Source organism: Aethina tumida, chromosome 4 (genome assembly GCF_024364675.1).
Source record: "Aethina tumida isolate Nest 87 chromosome 4, icAetTumi1.1, whole genome shotgun sequence".
In the NCBI taxonomy this organism is placed as follows: domain Eukaryota; kingdom Metazoa; phylum Arthropoda; class Insecta; order Coleoptera; family Nitidulidae; genus Aethina; species Aethina tumida.
In genome coordinates, this window is record NC_065438.1 from 22,630,734 (window position 1) to 22,649,882 (window position 19,149).

General features: G+C 36.5%; 3 protein-coding genes across 8 annotated transcripts; 1 reads left to right on the top strand and 2 right to left on the bottom strand.

Moving 5' to 3' along the window:
• Window positions 1-43: 43 nt before the first annotated feature.
• LOC109606470 (uncharacterized) lies at window positions 44-8,032 on the bottom strand. Its single transcript, XM_049966750.1, has 19 exons — window positions 7,667-8,032; window positions 6,298-6,422; window positions 6,021-6,242; window positions 5,810-5,966; window positions 5,568-5,751; window positions 5,095-5,512; window positions 4,815-5,039; window positions 4,592-4,755; window positions 4,277-4,536; window positions 2,212-2,485; window positions 1,884-2,161; window positions 1,765-1,832; window positions 1,555-1,709; window positions 1,357-1,497; window positions 1,080-1,298; window positions 882-1,029; window positions 708-830; window positions 477-652; window positions 44-425 (listed from the first exon to the last, which is right to left on the bottom strand). The coding sequence occupies exons 2-19, from the start codon at window positions 6,406-6,408 to the stop codon at window positions 110-112; spliced, it is 3,639 nt and encodes a 1,212-aa protein (XP_049822707.1). The 5' UTR covers window positions 6,409-6,422; window positions 7,667-8,032; the 3' UTR covers window positions 44-109.
• A 2,264-nt stretch (window positions 8,033-10,296) lies between these two features.
• Window positions 10,297-15,654, top strand: LOC109596889 (uncharacterized). Of its 2 annotated transcripts, XM_020012485.2 has the most exons (6): window positions 10,305-11,085; window positions 12,484-13,155; window positions 13,214-13,338; window positions 13,392-13,598; window positions 13,664-13,726; window positions 14,136-15,654. In XM_020012485.2, the coding sequence occupies exons 1-6, from the start codon at window positions 10,735-10,737 to the stop codon at window positions 14,230-14,232; spliced, it is 1,515 nt and encodes a 504-aa protein (XP_019868044.2). In that variant the 5' UTR covers window positions 10,305-10,734; the 3' UTR covers window positions 14,233-15,654. The 2 variants fall into 2 exon arrangements, with proteins under 2 accessions (XP_019868045.2, XP_019868044.2); XM_020012486.2 differs by lacking the exon at window positions 13,664-13,726 and having other exon boundaries at window positions 10,297-11,085.
• Window positions 15,655-15,719: 65 nt separating this feature from the next.
• On the bottom strand, window positions 15,720-19,057 carry LOC109596891 (protein DDI1 homolog 2). 5 transcript variants are annotated; one of them, XM_020012488.2, is made up of 6 exons: window positions 18,798-19,057; window positions 18,372-18,716; window positions 17,871-18,041; window positions 17,439-17,693; window positions 16,960-17,385; window positions 15,720-16,669 (listed from the first exon to the last, which is right to left on the bottom strand). In XM_020012488.2, the coding sequence occupies exons 2-6, from the start codon at window positions 18,628-18,630 to the stop codon at window positions 16,485-16,487; spliced, it is 1,296 nt and encodes a 431-aa protein (XP_019868047.1). In that variant the 5' UTR covers window positions 18,631-18,716; window positions 18,798-19,057; the 3' UTR covers window positions 15,720-16,484. The 5 variants fall into 5 exon arrangements, with proteins under 5 accessions (XP_019868047.1, XP_019868046.1, XP_019868049.1 ...); XM_020012487.2 differs by having other exon boundaries at window positions 18,372-18,721; XM_049966922.1 differs by lacking the exon at window positions 15,720-16,669 and adding an exon at window positions 16,698-16,850 and having other exon boundaries at window positions 18,372-18,721; window positions 18,798-19,056.
• Window positions 19,058-19,149: the final 92 nt, after the last annotated feature.

A 19,149-nucleotide genomic window follows, 5' to 3' on the forward strand; every position in this document is an offset into this window, starting at 1 on the left:
GTTTTATTCCCAGTAAAGGAAAGCAGTAAAACCAGAGTTTTATTCTATTAATATTTATATATAAAAGTAATAAATAATATGTTTAAGTAAATAAAATTAAGGTACATAATTAGGCGGGTACAGATTTTCTCCTTTTGACTTCCTGAGGGTCGTCATCTTTTTTTCCTTCGCCGTTAACTGTAACTTTTAACGGCATTTCTTTGTTGCTGTTGCGCTTTAGAGGTAAATTGAGCCAGTCCTTAGTTCTGTCAGACAAAGACATGTAGAAATTAAAGGCAGGTGGTGAAATTAGGTCCACATCTACATCTTTAGGGTTTTGATGACCGGTTGCGAACGACCCTATCATTCCCATGATAACAGTTGTCAGAAATCCTATCATCGAGTACCAAATGTACGAAATTCTGTACAGGAAAAACGACTCCTCACTACAAAAAATTAAATAACCACCCATATATAAATTGTACCACATTTTTTACCTATTTTCCTCAATAATTTGATCTGATTGTATCAAACTGGTGTTAAAACAGGAACATCCTTCAATAGTCGTCGGTTTTCTGTCCGCCTCCAGTGTACCATTAGCAATTAAAACTTGTTGTCCAAGACACATTAAACAAATAAGTGCACAGGCTACAATGCTACCAAACATGGCACCCTTAAAAACAACTTAATTAATCTTCTCTTACACACGACACTGAAATAATAAATACTTTTGAGTTCGCCCAAGGGAAGAACATCCCCAAAGAAAACAGCCCTAAGGTCACCCCACCAACCATACCGTTAAAACTGATTGCTACTTGCATCACACTACCCAATTGTGCTACAATGAACACCTAAAACAATTCATCTTAGGACAATTCCCGTGGTTGCAATAAAATACAAACCAAGCCGAAGCTGATGGCTCCGTAAACTACGGAAATTATTTTCGCCCAGAACGCCTGTTTGCCGTCCGCAATGTGGATTTTAAAGGCACCGAATATGAAGTCTTGAAGTGTTACTGCTGCTAAGCTGTTCAAGGCGGACGCCACGGTTCTAGAAACAACTAATTAGTATTTTTTAACGAAGTTGAAGGAATATTTTACCCTAAACTGGCTGCAAATATGCCGGCAACAAAAAAGCCAGTCATGCCTTTCAGGTGACCCATGTTGGTGATTACGTAAAAGGGTAATATTTCATCTGAAGCTTCGATTTGACCCGAAGTTAAAGGGTCGCAACCCTTATAATGGGCTACCATTATCATTCCTGTGTAAAAATTGACTGTGTAGATTAGAATTAAGCCGAATGAAGACGTCCAAAGTGCCCTAAAATGATTAGGATTTTTAGTAATATAAATGTTGTGAATAAGAAATATTTCCTAACGTTCTGACTTGTCCTATTGTTTCTACCGATAAGTATTTTTGAATTGAGGCTTGGTTGGAGCAAAACATGGTCATCCAATAAAAAGTTCCTCCAATAACAACGGACCAAAAACTGTGTCTTATTGTGAAATCCGGATTTAAACTTCGAAAAAAATATGTAAATTAGTAAAATGTATTAACTAATAATATTAATTGTTACTTGAATATTTCTAGTCGTCCTGAATTGTAATTTTCTGACCATAATGGACCAGTTCCTCCAATATACTTTTCACCAATATAGGCGATGGTCAGAAGTGAACCTATAAGTACTATTGCTTGGAATGTGTCAGCGATTATTACAGCTTTCATTCCTCCCTTAAAAAAACATTATTTAATTGCTGGTTGAAACTGAAAAGCTGCAGAAATTTACCTGAGAAGCATAAAATATACAAACTATATACACAATTGTTACCGCCACATAAACGTCTAATCCAGTAACTGAAACCAAAAGTTAATAAAATGGTTAATTTTCGTAAAAATAACATTTACCTCTACTTAAAGCTAAGGCGGGAGCATAAACGGCGACGCTAGTGTACAAAACCATCTGCAAAATATAGAGGGCACTGGCCAGGTAACGAATGTGCGGGGAAAACCGGAGCGACAAATACTCGTAACTACTGGTTAATCTCAAAGTCATGTACACAGGTAGATAAAATTTCGACGTCAAAGGCACGATCAGGATGAAGGCGATGCAAATCGCCCAGAATTGCGACCCATAACTGTACATTTCAGCCGGATTTCCCAAAAGTTCCACCGCCGTTACGAAGCTGAAACAATTACGTTAAATCCCAGCGCAGATTTAAATTAACCATTATACCTTGCCGCCAGTGACATGGCCATGGGGAAGGTGCCCATGGAACTTCCGCCTAGAAGAAAATCGCTCCCGGTCTCCTGTTTCTTGCCGCAGAAGCCGTAGAACACCCCGACGCCACAAGACACCACCAGCATCGACCCCAACACCAGGTAGTCGGCCCAGATGAAGCTGTCTTTCTCCACATTTTGCTCACAATTTGCCCAAACCGACTGGGAGTTAATCGCGAATATGACTATGAAGAGTTTCAGTCTGTGATTTTTTGCGAAAATCATTTGTACTATTTAATTTTTTTTTTAATTGCTGAAAACTGACATAAAATTTTATTTAAACAGGGGGTGATTAAAGAATAATTCTTACCCAATTAATAAATTTTTACAAAAATTAAATCGGTACGAAATTGAATCTGAATGATTTGTCGATTAGGACATGTATACATTAGAAAATCACCAACGTAATTAAAACCCGACACCAACAAAACACTGAACTGAACAAAGACCACCGATTGGTTAAACTAAGTCGAATTTGTCTGGTGTCGTGAATTAAATAGCACATTCTTAATTAACACGGAAAGATGATTTTTTAAGAAGGGATAAGGCATCTTGCATCACAATATTTTATTTAGTTCAGGGTTTTTTGTAATGTTAAAAAAAGAATATTAAAAATTCTGTTTTATCAATTTGAATAAACGGTAATCTTGGCGACTTCCTTATCTTTTTGCAAAATCAATATTTGATTTAAATAGTAATTTACTGGGATTTTTTCTTGAAAAGGTTTATCAAGTTCCTATTGTTCGATTTTATCTTCTATCTGTTTATAATTATACATAATCTTTAAAATTTACTTTAGAGTATATGTATTTAATGATTTATTCTATTTTTATTATCATAAATTCATTTTTAATAAGGTCTTTAGTTAGATATTTGTGAGTTATTGTTCAAATTTTACAATTAGTATATATTTTAATAAGAAAAATTGTTTATTACAATCTGTCAAGTACATTTCTATCACAAATTATTAAATTAATACATCTTTATAATCTCCAACGCTCACTATATTAAAATTTATATTTATTTTGGGACATTTTTGATATATTCGACTCGTTAAACCACTGTAACAAATGACGTTTAAGAAAATCCCCCAAACGTGGCGTGTGATTCATTCAATACGATTAATATCTTGTTCATTACGAATTCTTTTCCGAGATTTTCGGCCAACCGAACCAATTTTCGACTGGTGACAAATAAAATTGTAACGAATACGGATGCATCAGTGACAGATCAATTGAACTCAATTAAACGGTACAATTAAAACAAAGAATAGAAAAAATAATGCACCGCATTCTCCCAGTTCCCATTCCGTTCAGTTCGATCTGGTTTCCGCCGATATATTAAGTTCATACCGGTTCGTTTTGTGTATTTCAGTTCACTTGGTTTGCGGTTTTGCCGCGAAAATATCGAAACAATAATAATATTAGTGACACATGTTTCATGTGTGTTCAGAACAATAAATTAATTGGTGTGTGGTAAACAAGGATTTTGGTCAAGTGTCGTGAGAGTCTGTTATTTTTGGTTTAATGTTTAACTAGGTTTTAATTCGGGTTTTATCAAGGATATTTGTAAAAAAATAAAACAAACCATAAACTGTATCATAGTATGATTTACTACAATAAACATTTTACAAAATATTTTTTTAATTTAACAACAAATGATTGTTCTTTTGGAAGACATTTGTTCACAAATTTGTTCTAAAACATTTATAACATTATATATACTATAAGTTAAATAATTTATTTGTACTTTGGCAGTTTTATAGACGCGAGGTGAATGATTTTTTAATAAAATAAAAATAATAATAATAAAATATTAAAACAGAATAGTAATACGTTAATTTATTGTCTTCAAATTTGATTTGCGACTTTCGTTGTGATCAAACAAAAACACTTCTCATAAAATGTTCTATTTTACAAAATATAAAATCTGTAACAAACCTATAACATTTAAAATTAAGTAACATTAACATTACATAAACCAATTAGACTAATAATTTGTACTACAGTGGTACAAATATTAATATTTCCTATCTTTCTTTGTACCATTTTTCAGACTTTCATCAGACCCTGAAAGATTGGTGAGGTTTAACGCTTTGGGACGCGACTTCTCAAGCATTCTGGCGACCGGAGGCACGAACAATTTAGGATCCAGTTCCTTTTGTTCCACCTTCCCAATTTTCACCAACAAATAGCTGGCCAAATAACCAACAATCAAAGTTAAAATAAGAGCGAATACTCCGTTGTACAAATAGGAAACTCTGTACAACCAAAAATACTGACTAAAACAACAAAATTGATTAAAAAATCGAATGGGTACACGTTTTTCTATCATACCTTTCATCGATCGTTTCTGAAGCTTTCGCCAATGTGGCGTTAAATAAGTAAGTACTATCACAGCCTTCAGTTGAAGTAGGTAACGATTTTAGGGGCGGCTTAGGGCTCCCGAAAGCCATCCACAGTCCCAGTGACATGCCGGCCACTAATCCAGTAACTGAGCCCTACAAAACAAACCCTTAAGAGTGATTTATCTGGTTTATATAAGTCTTTTTGAGTGTACCAGTTCGTTGGCTGTCGTCGTGAACATCCCCAGCGAAAACAAGCCCAGGAGAGGCCCTCCTATTACTCCGAAAATGGTGAGGGAGGCCTGGAGGACTCCGCCCAAGAACTGGGCCAGGAAGGCCATCGCCAGACATACGAAACCGTACACCAGGGCAATTATCTTCGTTTTAATACTCGCATTTTTCTCCGACAAAGGTTTCTTCGTTATCATTTTGTACAAAGGCTACAAATTAATATTAATTAGCTGGTGAGGCCCTCTTTGTAAGTTAAGGACTTGCTTTAAAGTAATCCTCGATGGTGACGGCGGCCAAGCTGTTGACGGCCGCAGACACGGTGGACAAACTGGCGCTGAAAATTCCAGCCACGAACAACCCGGACAACCCGGGGATGTGTCCCAGGGAGTCCACCACATAGTAGGGCATCAGTTGATCTGTGCTGTTGATCTGGTGATTCATCACTGGGTCACAGGTGGCGTACTTGGAAAAAATAGCCAAACCAGAAAAGGAGGTACTCAAACTCAGGGCGCTCAATATGGGCCAGTTCCACCACAAAGCCTTTTGCGCAGTCTTCAGATCCTTAACTGTTAGGTAACGTTGCACTTGAGTTTGGTTAACGGCGTACAAAGACAAGAAGGTGACTCCACCTCCCAGAGTTAAGGTGAACCAGGTGTGCCGGACTGTGGGGTCGGGGTCGAAGCTGCAAACAATAACGAAGGTGTAATTCTTGTACGAGATCAATAACGGAAGCTTACTTGAGGATTTCCGTCCGGTTGTATTGCTCGGCAATCCTCCAGATCTCCGCAATGCTTCCTTTGTCCACGATGGCGCAAATTATAACGCTGAAGACGGCTGCGAACATCAGCAAGGACTGGAACACGTCCGTCATCAGTACGGCCTTCATACCGCCGATTGTTGAGTAGAAGGTGCACACCAGACCTACAACAATGAGTTCCATTATTGTGTCCCTGAAGGGAAATGTGGGACAGTAACTAACCCACTGATAAAATAGCTGTGGTCTTGCTGATGCCCGTGAGGGCTTCCAAAGCTAACGAAGGGGCGTACAAGACTACACCCATGTACAGAACCATCTGCAAGCTGTAGGAAAGGGAGGCAGCAACTCGAGAGAACTTGCCAAATCGTCTCTCCAAATACTGAAACAATCGTTGTGAATAAAACGTACATTGAGGTGTAACTCAACAGAGCACCTCATAGGCACTGGTGGCTTGTAGGTTAAAGAATACGGGGAGGTACAAGTAGGCGGCGACGGGTGTTAAAAGGCCATAGGATAAGTTGATGACCACGAACTGGATGCCGTATGAGTAGTTCTCGCTGGAGACACCCAGAAGGGTGATTGCCGACATGAATGAGGCCATCAGGGAGAACGCCACAGGTCCTATGGACATGTTCCTGTCCGCCAGTAGATATTCCTGTTAATTTGAAAGTTTAAAAGACACTGAGACAACACTATGGGAGTTAATTTACCGTCATCGTCTTCTGCTTGCCACCCGTGAATCGGTAGTAGATCCCGATGGCGGAGGAAATCATCAGCACGATGACAAGGACCACGTAGTCCCATGCCCCGAACAGAACCATGGCACCGGCTTAAACTGCGTGACGAATACAGATATTAGACTAATAAACAATTTTTTCTTACAACCAATAATCTAAACTATATACATTAGCATAGATTTGTGTTTATCGTACTCACAATGTACTGACGGCCGATGTGTAAAAACATGTACCATATAACACAATGGATTTATCTTAATTAATGCTATTTGAGCCGCAAATCTCAGACGCCAATAAAAAGTTTATTTTAACAACACAATCATGACTGTAATTTTATTTCCATTACTCTATTGCGTGCGAGACATGTTCAAGTGTTACTTTCAGTTTTATAAATATAATTATGCAAATAAAATCACCGATCGGACAATAGAATTATTATCTAATAGGTGATCACTTTCCGCACGTTCAAGGTTTCAAGTTCGTTGAACGAATTAACTTAAAATAACAGTAGATACAGCGTTTTTTATGTATTTTATTTATTATTATTGTATTGAATATCCAATATCATGTTATCACGTGTGTATTAATTAAATGACAATAAAAATTATTGTACCACCATATATCTGCATATATGGGTTAATTGTTAATCTATGCAATTAAAACCAAATCCCTTTAATCAAAGTGTCTGGTTAAAAATACAAGTTAAATCCGTTTTATCTCTACATTCTTATTAGATTAAAACCGAAGGTTTTGGTTTTGGCAATGATAAATAATTATCTTTTGTGATTACAGAAGTGTACACAAACATATTTGAATATCCGATTCCGATACAAGTAAATTAATTGTATGATTCACATAAACATCCTAATGACGTTCGCAACATCCTCCAATTTAATTACTTATGATAGGTCTTTTGTGTTTCAAAAACCTTATCAACAGTTACGTAAATTTGAAATAAAATGTGCGCCCACAATTACAAATACAAATTACATTCTGGGTGACATTATTTTAATTGAACAAATTCAATTTATTTTATTGTAGACAATAACTTTCAATTTTAAATAAATTTTCTAGACTTACAAAATGATTTACTATACTTTTGTACTAAATTTACCTTTTGTATTGTTATATATAAGGGCAAAAAAATGTATTTAAACGTTTTTATCGATTTATTCCACGCCGTACCAAAGAACAGTTATAAAACACGTAAAACCATTAAAACCGCTTTCAAATGATGCGCCGCAATTTGTGAGGTTATTGGATCAATACATAAAAATAATTTTAAACGAACAAACTCAATTAATCCTAGCATTATTAAATGTGAATGTTTATTAATACTCACGAGTTCGTGTGCTTATTGAACTGGTCCAGTTAGTGTAGTGGACGCATCGGCAATGATTACAAAATTCGAATCGGTTTAGACATATAACCTTAACATTAGGCATGCGCTCATTTCGTTGAGTTGTATTGGAAAATCGTTGTATTTTTAACTTTTTCAATGTTGCAGATTGTATTGGTAAAAAATGGGTGGACAATGTTTGTTTTTGTAGGAAATGTGATTGTTGAAGTGGACGTTATTACTAACCGCCGTTTTTGTTAGTTGCGGGAAGGGAGATTCTGGGAAGCATTGATCTTTGATCTCAACATTTGTATAATGTTTGTTTATTAAATCCTTATTTAATGTTTACTTTACGATTCGCGTGTAATGCTGTTACGTACAGAGTATATGTGGTTTAATTCAGGTGATTTTAAGGTGGTGCCACTGATAATAAAATATATAAATATATATTTAAACACTGACATTAGAATTTATTTTATTAATATAAATCTTTTAAAAAATACTAAATTTTAAAGAGAGTTTTAACAATTTTAAATCATATGTATTATGGAATTTTTAGTTGTATTATTTCGTAAGAAATCAGATTAATATCAAGGATTAAGTAAATATAAAATTACATATTTAATCTTTGCTAATATTTTATTTCTACAATAATCATTTAATTTGTTTGCTTTTATATTTTAAATTAATTTTGCACAATTATAATTCATTATCTGATTAAATTAGAAGTTTATGTAGGAAAAAGGTGTATTTTTGGAAATTTTATAGCAATTAAACCACTTTTCTAATATATTTTGAATAAAATTTCAGTTCCAGTTTCTGTGTGTCCGGTTTGTTATTTTGAATGGGACACCATGTATATATTTGGAATTTTAAATTCTACATGTAATTACAAATAAAATAGCATACCATGTCCTATACCTAAATCCAATAGTTTTTGAGTTACTAATTTTTTTCCAAAAGTTTTGTTAGGTTGATGGTCTAACTGAAATGTTTGTAAAACCAACAATTTTGATGCTAAAAAGTTCATTTATGACATACGCGTTTATAAAGGACCATCGTATAAAGAGCCATTATTAGTACTCCAAAATTTTATATAGGATGTTCTTTTTTATGTTTAATTTTCTGCATCTTAAATCACCAATAACCTTGTTATTTTCAATGGAACATCCTGTATATTTTTGGATTTTTAAATTCTATAAGTAATTCCAAATAAAATGACTATACCAAATCCTACACTTAAATCCAATAGTTTTCGAGTTATTAATTATTTTTTCCAAAAAAATTTATCAGATTAATGGTCTAACTTAAATATCTATAAAGCCATCTATTTTGATGGTGGGAAGTTCATTTTTGGCATACACGTTAACCAAGGACAATGCTATAAGGAACCGTCATTAGTACTCCCAAATTTTATACAGGGTGTTCGTTATTTACATCTTAAAAATCAGTAACATTGTTATTTTCAGTGAAACAATCTGTATATTTTTGGATTTTTAAGTAATTCCAAATAAAACGGCTATATAGTATATTTTATACTTAAACCCAATAGTTTTCGAGTTATTAATTTTTTTCAAAAAATTTTGTCAGATTGATAGTCTAAAATGTCTGTCACCAATTTTAATACAGGAAAGTTCATTTTTGACATACAATTTAACCAAGTACCATTCTATAAGGAGCCATTATGAATTCTCCTAAATTTTATACAGAGTATTCGTTATTTATGTTTACTTTTGTGCATATTGAGACATCACTAACTTTGTCGTTTTGAATGGAATCCAATTATGTTTTAACATAATTAAATTGACTATTAATAAAACTTTCGATTGGGATAAGCATTTTCTATTCATAAAATAAATATTAACAGAGATTTTAACATATTAATGGTTTCGAACACCCTGTATAAAATTTAAGAATACTTATAGAAAGGTCCTTGGTTAACATGTATACTAAAAATGAACTTACCAGAATCAAAATTGGTGATTGTGCAGTCATTTTAGTTTGAGAATCAATTAGTCAAAATTTTTGGAAAAATATTAATAATTGAAAAACTATTGAGATTAAGTATAGGACATGGTAGAACCACTTTATTTATAATTACATGTAGAATTAAAAAATCCAAAATTATACAGGTCGTTTCATTGAAAATAACAAAGTTAATGAGAATTCCGGCGAAACCGGAAATGAAATTTTGTTCAAAAGAGATTAGAAAAGTGGTTCAAGTCAAATTATAATTGAAATTTAAAACCAATAGTTTTTCCTGTTCTCCATAAACTTTTAATAAATATTTTATTATTGTATTTTAAAATTTGTGTTTAATAATTAAATAATTATTAAAATATGTATTTTTGCTTTTCAAATTTAGTCTATATTATAATATAATATAATATATACGTGAGAGTATTATTAATATGGATTTTATATTTAATTTTATGATCCAAAGTTTCCATGGACGGATGTCCAAGGCGCATGCGCAAATAAGGGCGGGAAAACTTATTCATTCATATACCATTAATTTTTTGCTTATATTTATAAACACACAATAAAAAAACCAATTGGAAAATCCAGTTTATTGTCTTAATGTTATAAATAACCGCTTGAATAAACCAATAAATTGATGTAACGTTTACAGGGCGAACGTAATTCGCAGGTGAAAGCGGTTGGCAGCATTGTTTAAAAGTCAAAAGAAGTGTGGCTTGTTGACAAATCGCTTTGGCGTATTTTAAACCCGCAAAATCGGGAATTAACGCACCGCATCCGCACCGTGATCAATCAAAGCGACGGGGATCGGAACACGCACCGCCCCGATCGCCGTCCGCTCCGCTGTCAACGCTTCCGCCACCGAACCGCGACGGGACGCGGCCAAAACGCCAATTGTTGTACGCTTAGGAATCGCGATGAGCGTTCGCATGTCCGTGCGTAGTTCGAATATGCGCCGGACATAACCTCAGTTCGTTGTGCGTGCGTTTGTTTACGGGCATGAAGGCCAGGTGGGTGTCTTGGCGCTTCTGCACTGGCTGACGGGTCGGCGAGGGTGGCAGGATGGGGATCGGCCCCGGTTCGCGTGTATAATGCCAATACTGCACGTAAACAATGCCCATAACGTTGTTCGGTCGAAAATGAGCGAGGACTTTACTGACAATGCGATAGTGAGGAATTCGAATTGCCTTAAATACCTGGACGAGAACCACGACAGTCAGACGGACGACGAGGACCTAAACACGACCTACGATCATATGTACGCGTCGAACAGCGAGAACGACGACGTTGGCCCCGATGCCGAGAACTGTCAAAACACCGAAAGCGAGGTTAAGTTCCTCAAACAGTGGCTCATCCTGCATCTCGATCTGATACAGCAGCAAAACGACGAGATACTCGACAAAGAGAACCAAATACACATCCTGCGCAAGGAAAATGAAATGGTAATGCCACTATTCCGCTATCTCGACCATATGTAGCATCTCTTCTACACACACACTCTGTATGTTTTGTTTATTGACTACCCCAGTGTATATAAACAAATAACAACTCTATGTAATAACGGTAACTTATATACAGAGTGTTTAATAAATATTAAACAATAAATTTTACATACTCTATTAATATTATTTATTAATAACCTCTAAAGCTCTTTGTTATCGATGAGCAAGTTTATTAGTTATTTTTACTAGTTTTAATAAATTTATTTGTTTATTGTAGTCTCTAAATATTGTTATTAATATTATGTAACTTCTTTTAATTCATCTGGTAACGATGTTTTGAATTTTTTATATTCTAGAATGGACATAAGTTGGTTGATCTGCGCATGCGTAGTTTATTTCTACGTCGTGGATTCTTTATTCAATATTATGTAAATTATCAAGTATTTTTATTTTTTAAATATGTTTTATAATTAAAAATCGTTTAACTTGTTTCTACTTTTTCTTATTACTTTACGTGCAACGTTTTATAAAATGAATATTAGGTCTTGCATGTAGTTTCACGCATGCGCAGTTGTAATTCTATATAATTAGTTCTTTGACCTTCTGTTTGGTTTTATACAATGATTTTTAGTATAGTATTAGTACTGCGCATGCGCAGTTTTCATTATTTTTTAAAATTGTTTAGCGTTTAAATGATTTTTACTCGATTTGCGCATGCGCAGATTCAATTATATGCAATTAGTACTTTAATTTATTTATAATAATTTAATTTATGATTTTTTTATTTATATATTGTTGAAACGAAGATAAATGCTCTGCGCACGCGCAGTTTAATATTATATAATTGGCTCATTTGGTTTTCCAATTTTTTTAAATTATTTTATGATTAAATGATTTAAATAAGATAAACACTTGTTCTGCGCATGCGCAGTTTTAGGTCTTTCAGTTAGTCCTCTAACTTGTTTATAATATTACAATTTTCGAATTTTTTAAATTATTCTGTATTCTTATGATTTTTAAGGCTAACAACCACTTGTTCTGCGTTTGCGCAGTTCTAATTTTGTATAATTCTTCTAACTTTTAACTTGTTTACAGTAATACAATTTCTTGTTTTTTTTTAATTATTAGTTCAAATGATTTTTAAAGTGACAACCACTTGTTCTGCGCATGCGCAACTTTAAATCTGTTCTGCGCATGCGTAGTTTTAATTCTGTATAATCACTTATTTAAAATAAAATATTTTTTTTAAATTATTTAATATTCGAGTGTGTATTCGGATAATTATTCGACCTGCACGTGCGCAAATTATTTTATAGAATTATTTTTTGTAGTTTATATGTTTTATATTAAACAAGAAACTTTGAATGTATTTTTTAATGATCATAAAATGTGTGTTAGCTAAAGGAGCGCATAAACTGCATGGAAAAAGGCACCCCCTTCCGGCCGGAGAAGCACAGTCAGCGTTCGATCAAAGCGGAGGAGGAAGAGGAGGACGAGGAGGCGGCGTACCGCCACCTGACGCCGGCCGCATACGCGGAAGATATGACCCAGGACTCGTCGCCGTACGAGGAGGAGGACAACAAAGACAACATCGAACTGCTCGACCTGGACAATTGTTTAAGTGGCGGCGGTGGTGGTGGTGTTGTTGGTGTTGTTTGTGCGCCCGCCGCCGGTGACAATGGTGGCGCGACTGCCGCCCTTCTAGACGACGTGCAGAAGGAGGCGGCGCCCGTGGACGAGGCCGGCGATAGTGTGCGGCCGTTGGACGGCGACTACGAACGGAAACGGGACAGTTTCAATTTCACGTTCGAGAACTGCGACTTCGATCCGATGAAAAGTTTGAGGATGAGCATCCGAAGGAAGCGGGTTTACAGTAATTCGTCGGCGTTTTCGAACAACGATTCGCTGAACGACGACAAAAGTTTCAGGCGCATGAAGAAGAAGCGGCGGCGCGTGCCGAAGGACACGGGCATCGTGACGACGTCGCAGCCGTACGTTACGCAGGTCGGCGAGACGAACGGTGTGCAGTCGGAGCTGGACGCCACCTCGGAATCTTCCTGTAATCTGGAGGCAGGGCTAATAGTCTCACCCTTAGTACCATCGATATTAACGTTTTTTATTGTTTTAGGTGCCGAGGTGGAGGATAAAGCACTACGTCAGTTGTTATACAATGGAGGGTACAGAGAATCTGGACGACGAAGTCTACAATAAACGTCACAGTAGGTTAGAAATAGATGAAAGGCGAAGAAAGAGGTAAAACCCAACCCAACATTTTAAACACCCCTAGTTTACAAATTATTTATTAGGTGGGACGTACAAAGGATACGAGAGCAGAGGGTGATTGAGAAACTGAAGCTGCGCCAAGAGAGGGTGGGTTCCGGTGCCAAAACGGAGGACCAACAGGACGCACTTACGTCGTTGTGGCCTTTCGGCGAGGACGTCAAGTGCATTGAGGTGTTCGATGAACTGCCTGTTTGTGCGTTTGGTGCCCCCATTCCCAAGCTGCATCCCAGGTAAGTTTTGGGTTGGACCAGGTTGTTTAAGGGAATGTGCGCATTTTACTGTGTTTTTGCTTTAGTTTGGAGCAGAAACGGACGTGGAATAGCGCATCGAACAGTCCCGTCTTCAATAACACAACAGAGTAAGTTTGTGTTTTGATTATGTAACCGGATGATTTGTTTTATTAGTTCCCTGTAGATAAATCACAAATATACTTACTAGCTATTTTACCCACACCCATTCATTGTCGAATTTTGTAACTTCCAAGTAGTTGCGACATATAGTAGGAAAAGCGTTTGACCCGTCTGAATTTAGAGAGAAATCATGCAGGACGGAGACAGTAGAAGTCTATCCCATAGTGGGAGACATACTGTCTCTATTGCACATGATGTCTCTTTCAGGATTCAGATGGATCAAACTCTTTTCGTTCTGTATAATAGAGAAATTGGCCAATTTATTTATCCACTATTAAAACCCTTAAAATTGAACCATAATAGAAGAGATCAACTGTATTATTTAATAAATTTATATTTTAATTCATTTTTTCGCAGAGAATTCTCATTGCCGTGGCTGACGAACCCGACGTTGGCGAACAAACAGACGAGCAGCAAGAAGTCGACGGCGAGAAGAAAAGGCTCGAGAAGATAAAGACAGTTTGCCTCCTACATGATGTGTACCTGCTAGAGGTTTCATTGAACAATCACAAGTATTGAACTCTCGTTGTATATATATATGATATATTTATTATTTATGTTTATAAAATTGGGCAAACCTCGATAAATTATTGGTTTTTAAATTAATTTTTTTTTGGCCGGTGTGATGTTTGATCTCTTTCTCTCTCTCATTTGATGAATTTCGTGGGTAAACTCTCGAGTCTTCGCCATGACAATGTTTTATTGTTTTAGTATTTGGTAAGATAACCCTTGGAGTCAGATGTAGTTATGTTTTATTTCGTATAGGTGATAAGTGAAATTATTATTTTAGGATTTTAATAGTGTCTTGGAACTGAATGTCGCTGAACAACCCTGTACTTATATATATATATATATATATATATATATATATATTTGCGATTAATTTGGTTAGTTAACATGTGATTTTTGGTATGCAATATTAATTAAAAGAATCTCAATATTCTGTGCGACATTCGGAAATAATCAGACATGAATATTATTTTAAGACGTAAGTGTACAGAGTGTCCCAGAACTATGAATCTATTAGCGAAATTGTATTGTTACTTTTTATAAATATATAGCTCCTATTTATGTATAATAGCTTAGCATAAGTTTCACGAGATTGTGATGAATTTAAGTTGTAAATATATGCTGTTTAATATTATCTACCAAAGAAAATTTAATGGTGTAAAGTTTAACGAAAAACCACTCTGTACAAACATTTTTAAAATTCAAATGTGATAAAAGCTAGGAACAATATGATATTGCTTGTTTTTAAGTAGGTAGATATTTATTTGATAAACTGCATACTGAAACTAATAACAGAAACCAGGAATACTTAGTTATAGGTAACACAGAAAACAAACCCAGTTTAGATATGTATATTTTTGATGATTATGTATTGTAATTGTTAAGGCGTTTAGGTTGTAAATCAGGTTTAATCAAGAGCCTGTGGATATACCAAACTAGATTATACTATTTCTAGTCATTTTTGTTCTGTTCACTTGAGCTGCTTTCCTCCCAATTTCACACCCACTTTACTCCACAATTCGTTTCTGTTTCATTTAAGTGCATTCCAAGCTTCCTCTTTTCGTTTTAACATTTTTAATTAAATCGTAATGCATTCCATAGCTAGTTTAAGATGTCCATTGGTTATCTTATTTGTGAGTGTTCGTTTTTTACTTCTGTACCATAAAAATATGGTAAGAAATTAATATAGACTGACACTTTATCTGGCGACGATTTTATGGGGGCCCGCTTTTAAATTTGTAGGCCGAGTTATTTTTATAGCAACGAAAACGTGTCCCCAAAAAATTGGGCCACTACGAAGTGGAAAACTGACACTTTTTTCCTGTAGTTTTGTGTTGGAAATACTTTAATAAATGAATGTAATTTATTTAGTTTTACCTCATTTATCCCTCCAAAAACAATCACAATAAATAAAGGGAAAAAGGAATAAAATAACTTGTATAACTTTTTAATAAGATTTTTATATCCCACAATTGCATGCCCTTTTTCTGGAACATCCCACTGTCCAATTACAATCAATCCACCCTACAGAAAAGCCAAATTAATAATGCTGCACTGTAGGTAATAGATACAAAAGAAAGTGCCGTGATATGAATTTATAAACACCGTAAGTCTATATAAATCCCCGTACAATTGTCATAAATCTTAATATAATTAATGAAACGATGCAGTCTTGTATAATAATAGAAATGCTTAGGACAACCGGCCTGGACCGGTAACACCGCACAATCACAAAATACTTATTCATAATGTTACATGAGACTTTCGCCAAATCGCTGTTTGTTTATAAATGTACAAAAATATCCGATTATCCAAAACAATAGCGTCTTGTCGAGTTGTTTTCTCTACCTGCTTACAATTGTAAAATTATATAACGTGTATAAAGATTTCAACAGGTCTTCATAACTCTCCAAGATACGTTAAATAGAGAAACCTGATCAAAAAATAAAATAATGATTGAGCAGTATCCTCTACTTGATCACTTGTACTGTTTTCAACATGATATTACAGTAATAGCCGATTTTTAACACAAAAAAGTGTGAATATATACAAAATAAAATAAAAAGTTAACAAACAATTAAAAAAGTTGAGCAGCTCTGAATGGTTGTTCACAATAGTAGTGTTCATTGGGTATACATAAATAAATGAATCTGTCGTCTTTGTACAAAATAAAGCAGAGAATACGGAGACTGATTATTAAAACTTGAGCGATTTTGCGAAAAGGGCGGCGGTCGCCTGTGTCTTATCGCCGTCGAAACGCCTCAGCTCGAACAACACCTGGTCCCTCGCGAACCCCATCGCGCACAACTCCTGCACGTCCTGCTCCCCGAACTTGTCCGGCTGCGTGGACGTGGCCTGCGCCGTTCCGCTCGTACCGGCCGCTACAAAAACCAAAACAACACAAACCCATTAAAAGCATACAATTGTTTTATTGATGAGGGGAGAAGGAGGTGGTTAATCCGGATGGTCGATTTAGTGGTGGATGCGTTTGGGTCTGGGGGAGGGTTCGCCGTCGCATTCACGCTGCCTGTGACGGTGATGGTGGGGACAACTATGGCGTTTCTTTTCTACGGAAAAGAAATGTGAAACAGACTTTGGACGGGTGATGACCTTCATGGAACTCTGAACAGGACAATAGTTCGTTCGTGAACGACGTAGTTAGTTAACTGACCTGACTCTTTGCTTTTTTGTATCGCCGTTTGCAGGTCCTTCTCCTCCACATCCTTCCTGGAACGGTCGATCAACTCTTCCTCCGACATGCTGCTGAGCCTGGCGCACTCGGGTAGGTCTCTTTCGCTTAGGAACGCCGTCTCCGTGCCCGTCGTCCCGATCCTCAGCACGTTATTGTGCAGGTCGATACAGCACTGATGGCGTTTCAGCATGTCCAGACCTAAGAGCATGTCCATGGGTTGTTCCTCCAGCACTGAGAAGCTGGTCGTCAAATAGATGTTCTCGATCTGGATCTGAACCATGTGTATGCGCCCTATTATCTTTTGTACGCCCACGCCTTTTGCAATGCCCGCCCATCGCGTATCCACCAGCCTCATTATGTTGCAACGTTCCGCACATCGGCTAGACATTATCGTCGTTTGAGCACCTAATAATTACTTCGAATTAGACCCATTTATAATTAATACTTATAATTATTACCGGAATCTATGAACGCCTTTACAGGATACCCGTTAACCCGGCAGTTAATGTACAACATTACCACCGTGCCAAACGATTCCGGATTGTACTCCATCGCCGCCTCCATGTTCGCTTCAATGTTCTTCTGTCTAATTTCTTCGGCTATCAGCCGCTGAGTCTCGGTGTCGAAGGGATCCGCGTTGATCATCCTGAGTCTCTGTTGTTCCCTCTCTTGCCTGGCGGACACTTGTTCCCTCAACACGGACGCGAACGTGTCTAAAACAACACAAAACTAAACTTCATGCAATGAACATTTATTGCTGTGCGCATACGCACTCAACGATATGAGAAACTAAATTATTACAGTGCGCATGCGCACTCAAAGATACGACAAACTAAATTATTGCAGTGCGCATGCGCGCCCCCTTTCTAGCAATAAAAAGCTATATTTACCGATATTGTTACTAAGTAAGGCGTCGGCGAGCCGCGGATTGTTCTGTTTCAGCAACGCCAGTTGATCGGGATTAGCGAGGAACATGTCCCTGATCATAACCGGATCATCTTCGACCGACCGGTTTCGTTGACTGTTCGGTATTTCGATCCGACTGAAATCGAAACTCGTCACTGAAACAATACGATTAAAATTACGCACTGGCACATTTATGCAATTTAAATCACTTTCATCGATTGTGTCACTACATCAGTTGAGTTAAAGGACTAGGAATTTTGATTTGACACAAAATTTGACAGTCAACAGGCATGCAGTAATTCTTCAATTGTTTGGTATTCAATTAAACAGTTTAATTAGGTGAGTAAGTTTGTCACACAAACCTGGATTATTGTTCTATTTATAAATGTGCAAACAAACAATGACACACAAAAACCCTTTGTTCTCTAAACACCCACAGATGACTCATGAAATTTACCTCAAAACAGCCCCCAAACAAAACTGACCTGAGGATGCCTGATCGATGCTGGCCTGTGAGGCACTTTGCATATGCTGGAGGATTACGGCGTCGCCGTCTTGCACCCCGTGGTCTTTGAGGGACTTCTTGTTGTCAAGCAGTGGCATCCCATTGAAAACGATGGCGATTTCGCCCGCCGGAAAGCCGGACTCGATCTCGCAGAAGGCTTTGAAATTCTCCAGTTCCAGGTCCTCGGACACGTCCAGGACGAATATTACGTCCGTTAATGTTGTGACTGTCACCTTCATGATAGTTGTGGTTGTTTGGTAGCTTTTTTTGTTGCTGTTGTTGTTGTTGTTGTGAGGTTCAGTGGGATTTTGGCATTGTCTACAATCTAAACTGGAAACGGTTAAACAATTTAGGTGGCACAACGACGGGAGCGTTCAAAAACACGTCTAAAAATACATTTTTTTACCTATTCGTTTTAGATTTTTCGACTGGTCATTGTTTATCGAGATCCGGTTCTATTTATATGCGGCTTTGGAGAGGGTCGAGACGTTTGGATATTCGCGGAATTTACGTCGACTTGTCAGCGATTTTCGGCCGTTTGTTGTGCGAAGATGCGGAGGAAATGAGACGTTCAAAAAAATCGAGAAAACATGGCAACTATAGTCTGTGCCTCTTGCCCCCTCTGTCACCGGAACGAAATTTTCAACAAAACATAATTTTAATCGGCGTCTTTTCACACAAACAATTTAATCTGTTGGAAATAAATGTACAATTGATTTGAAACGTCAAATTTGACGTTTACATAAAAAGTTTTATTA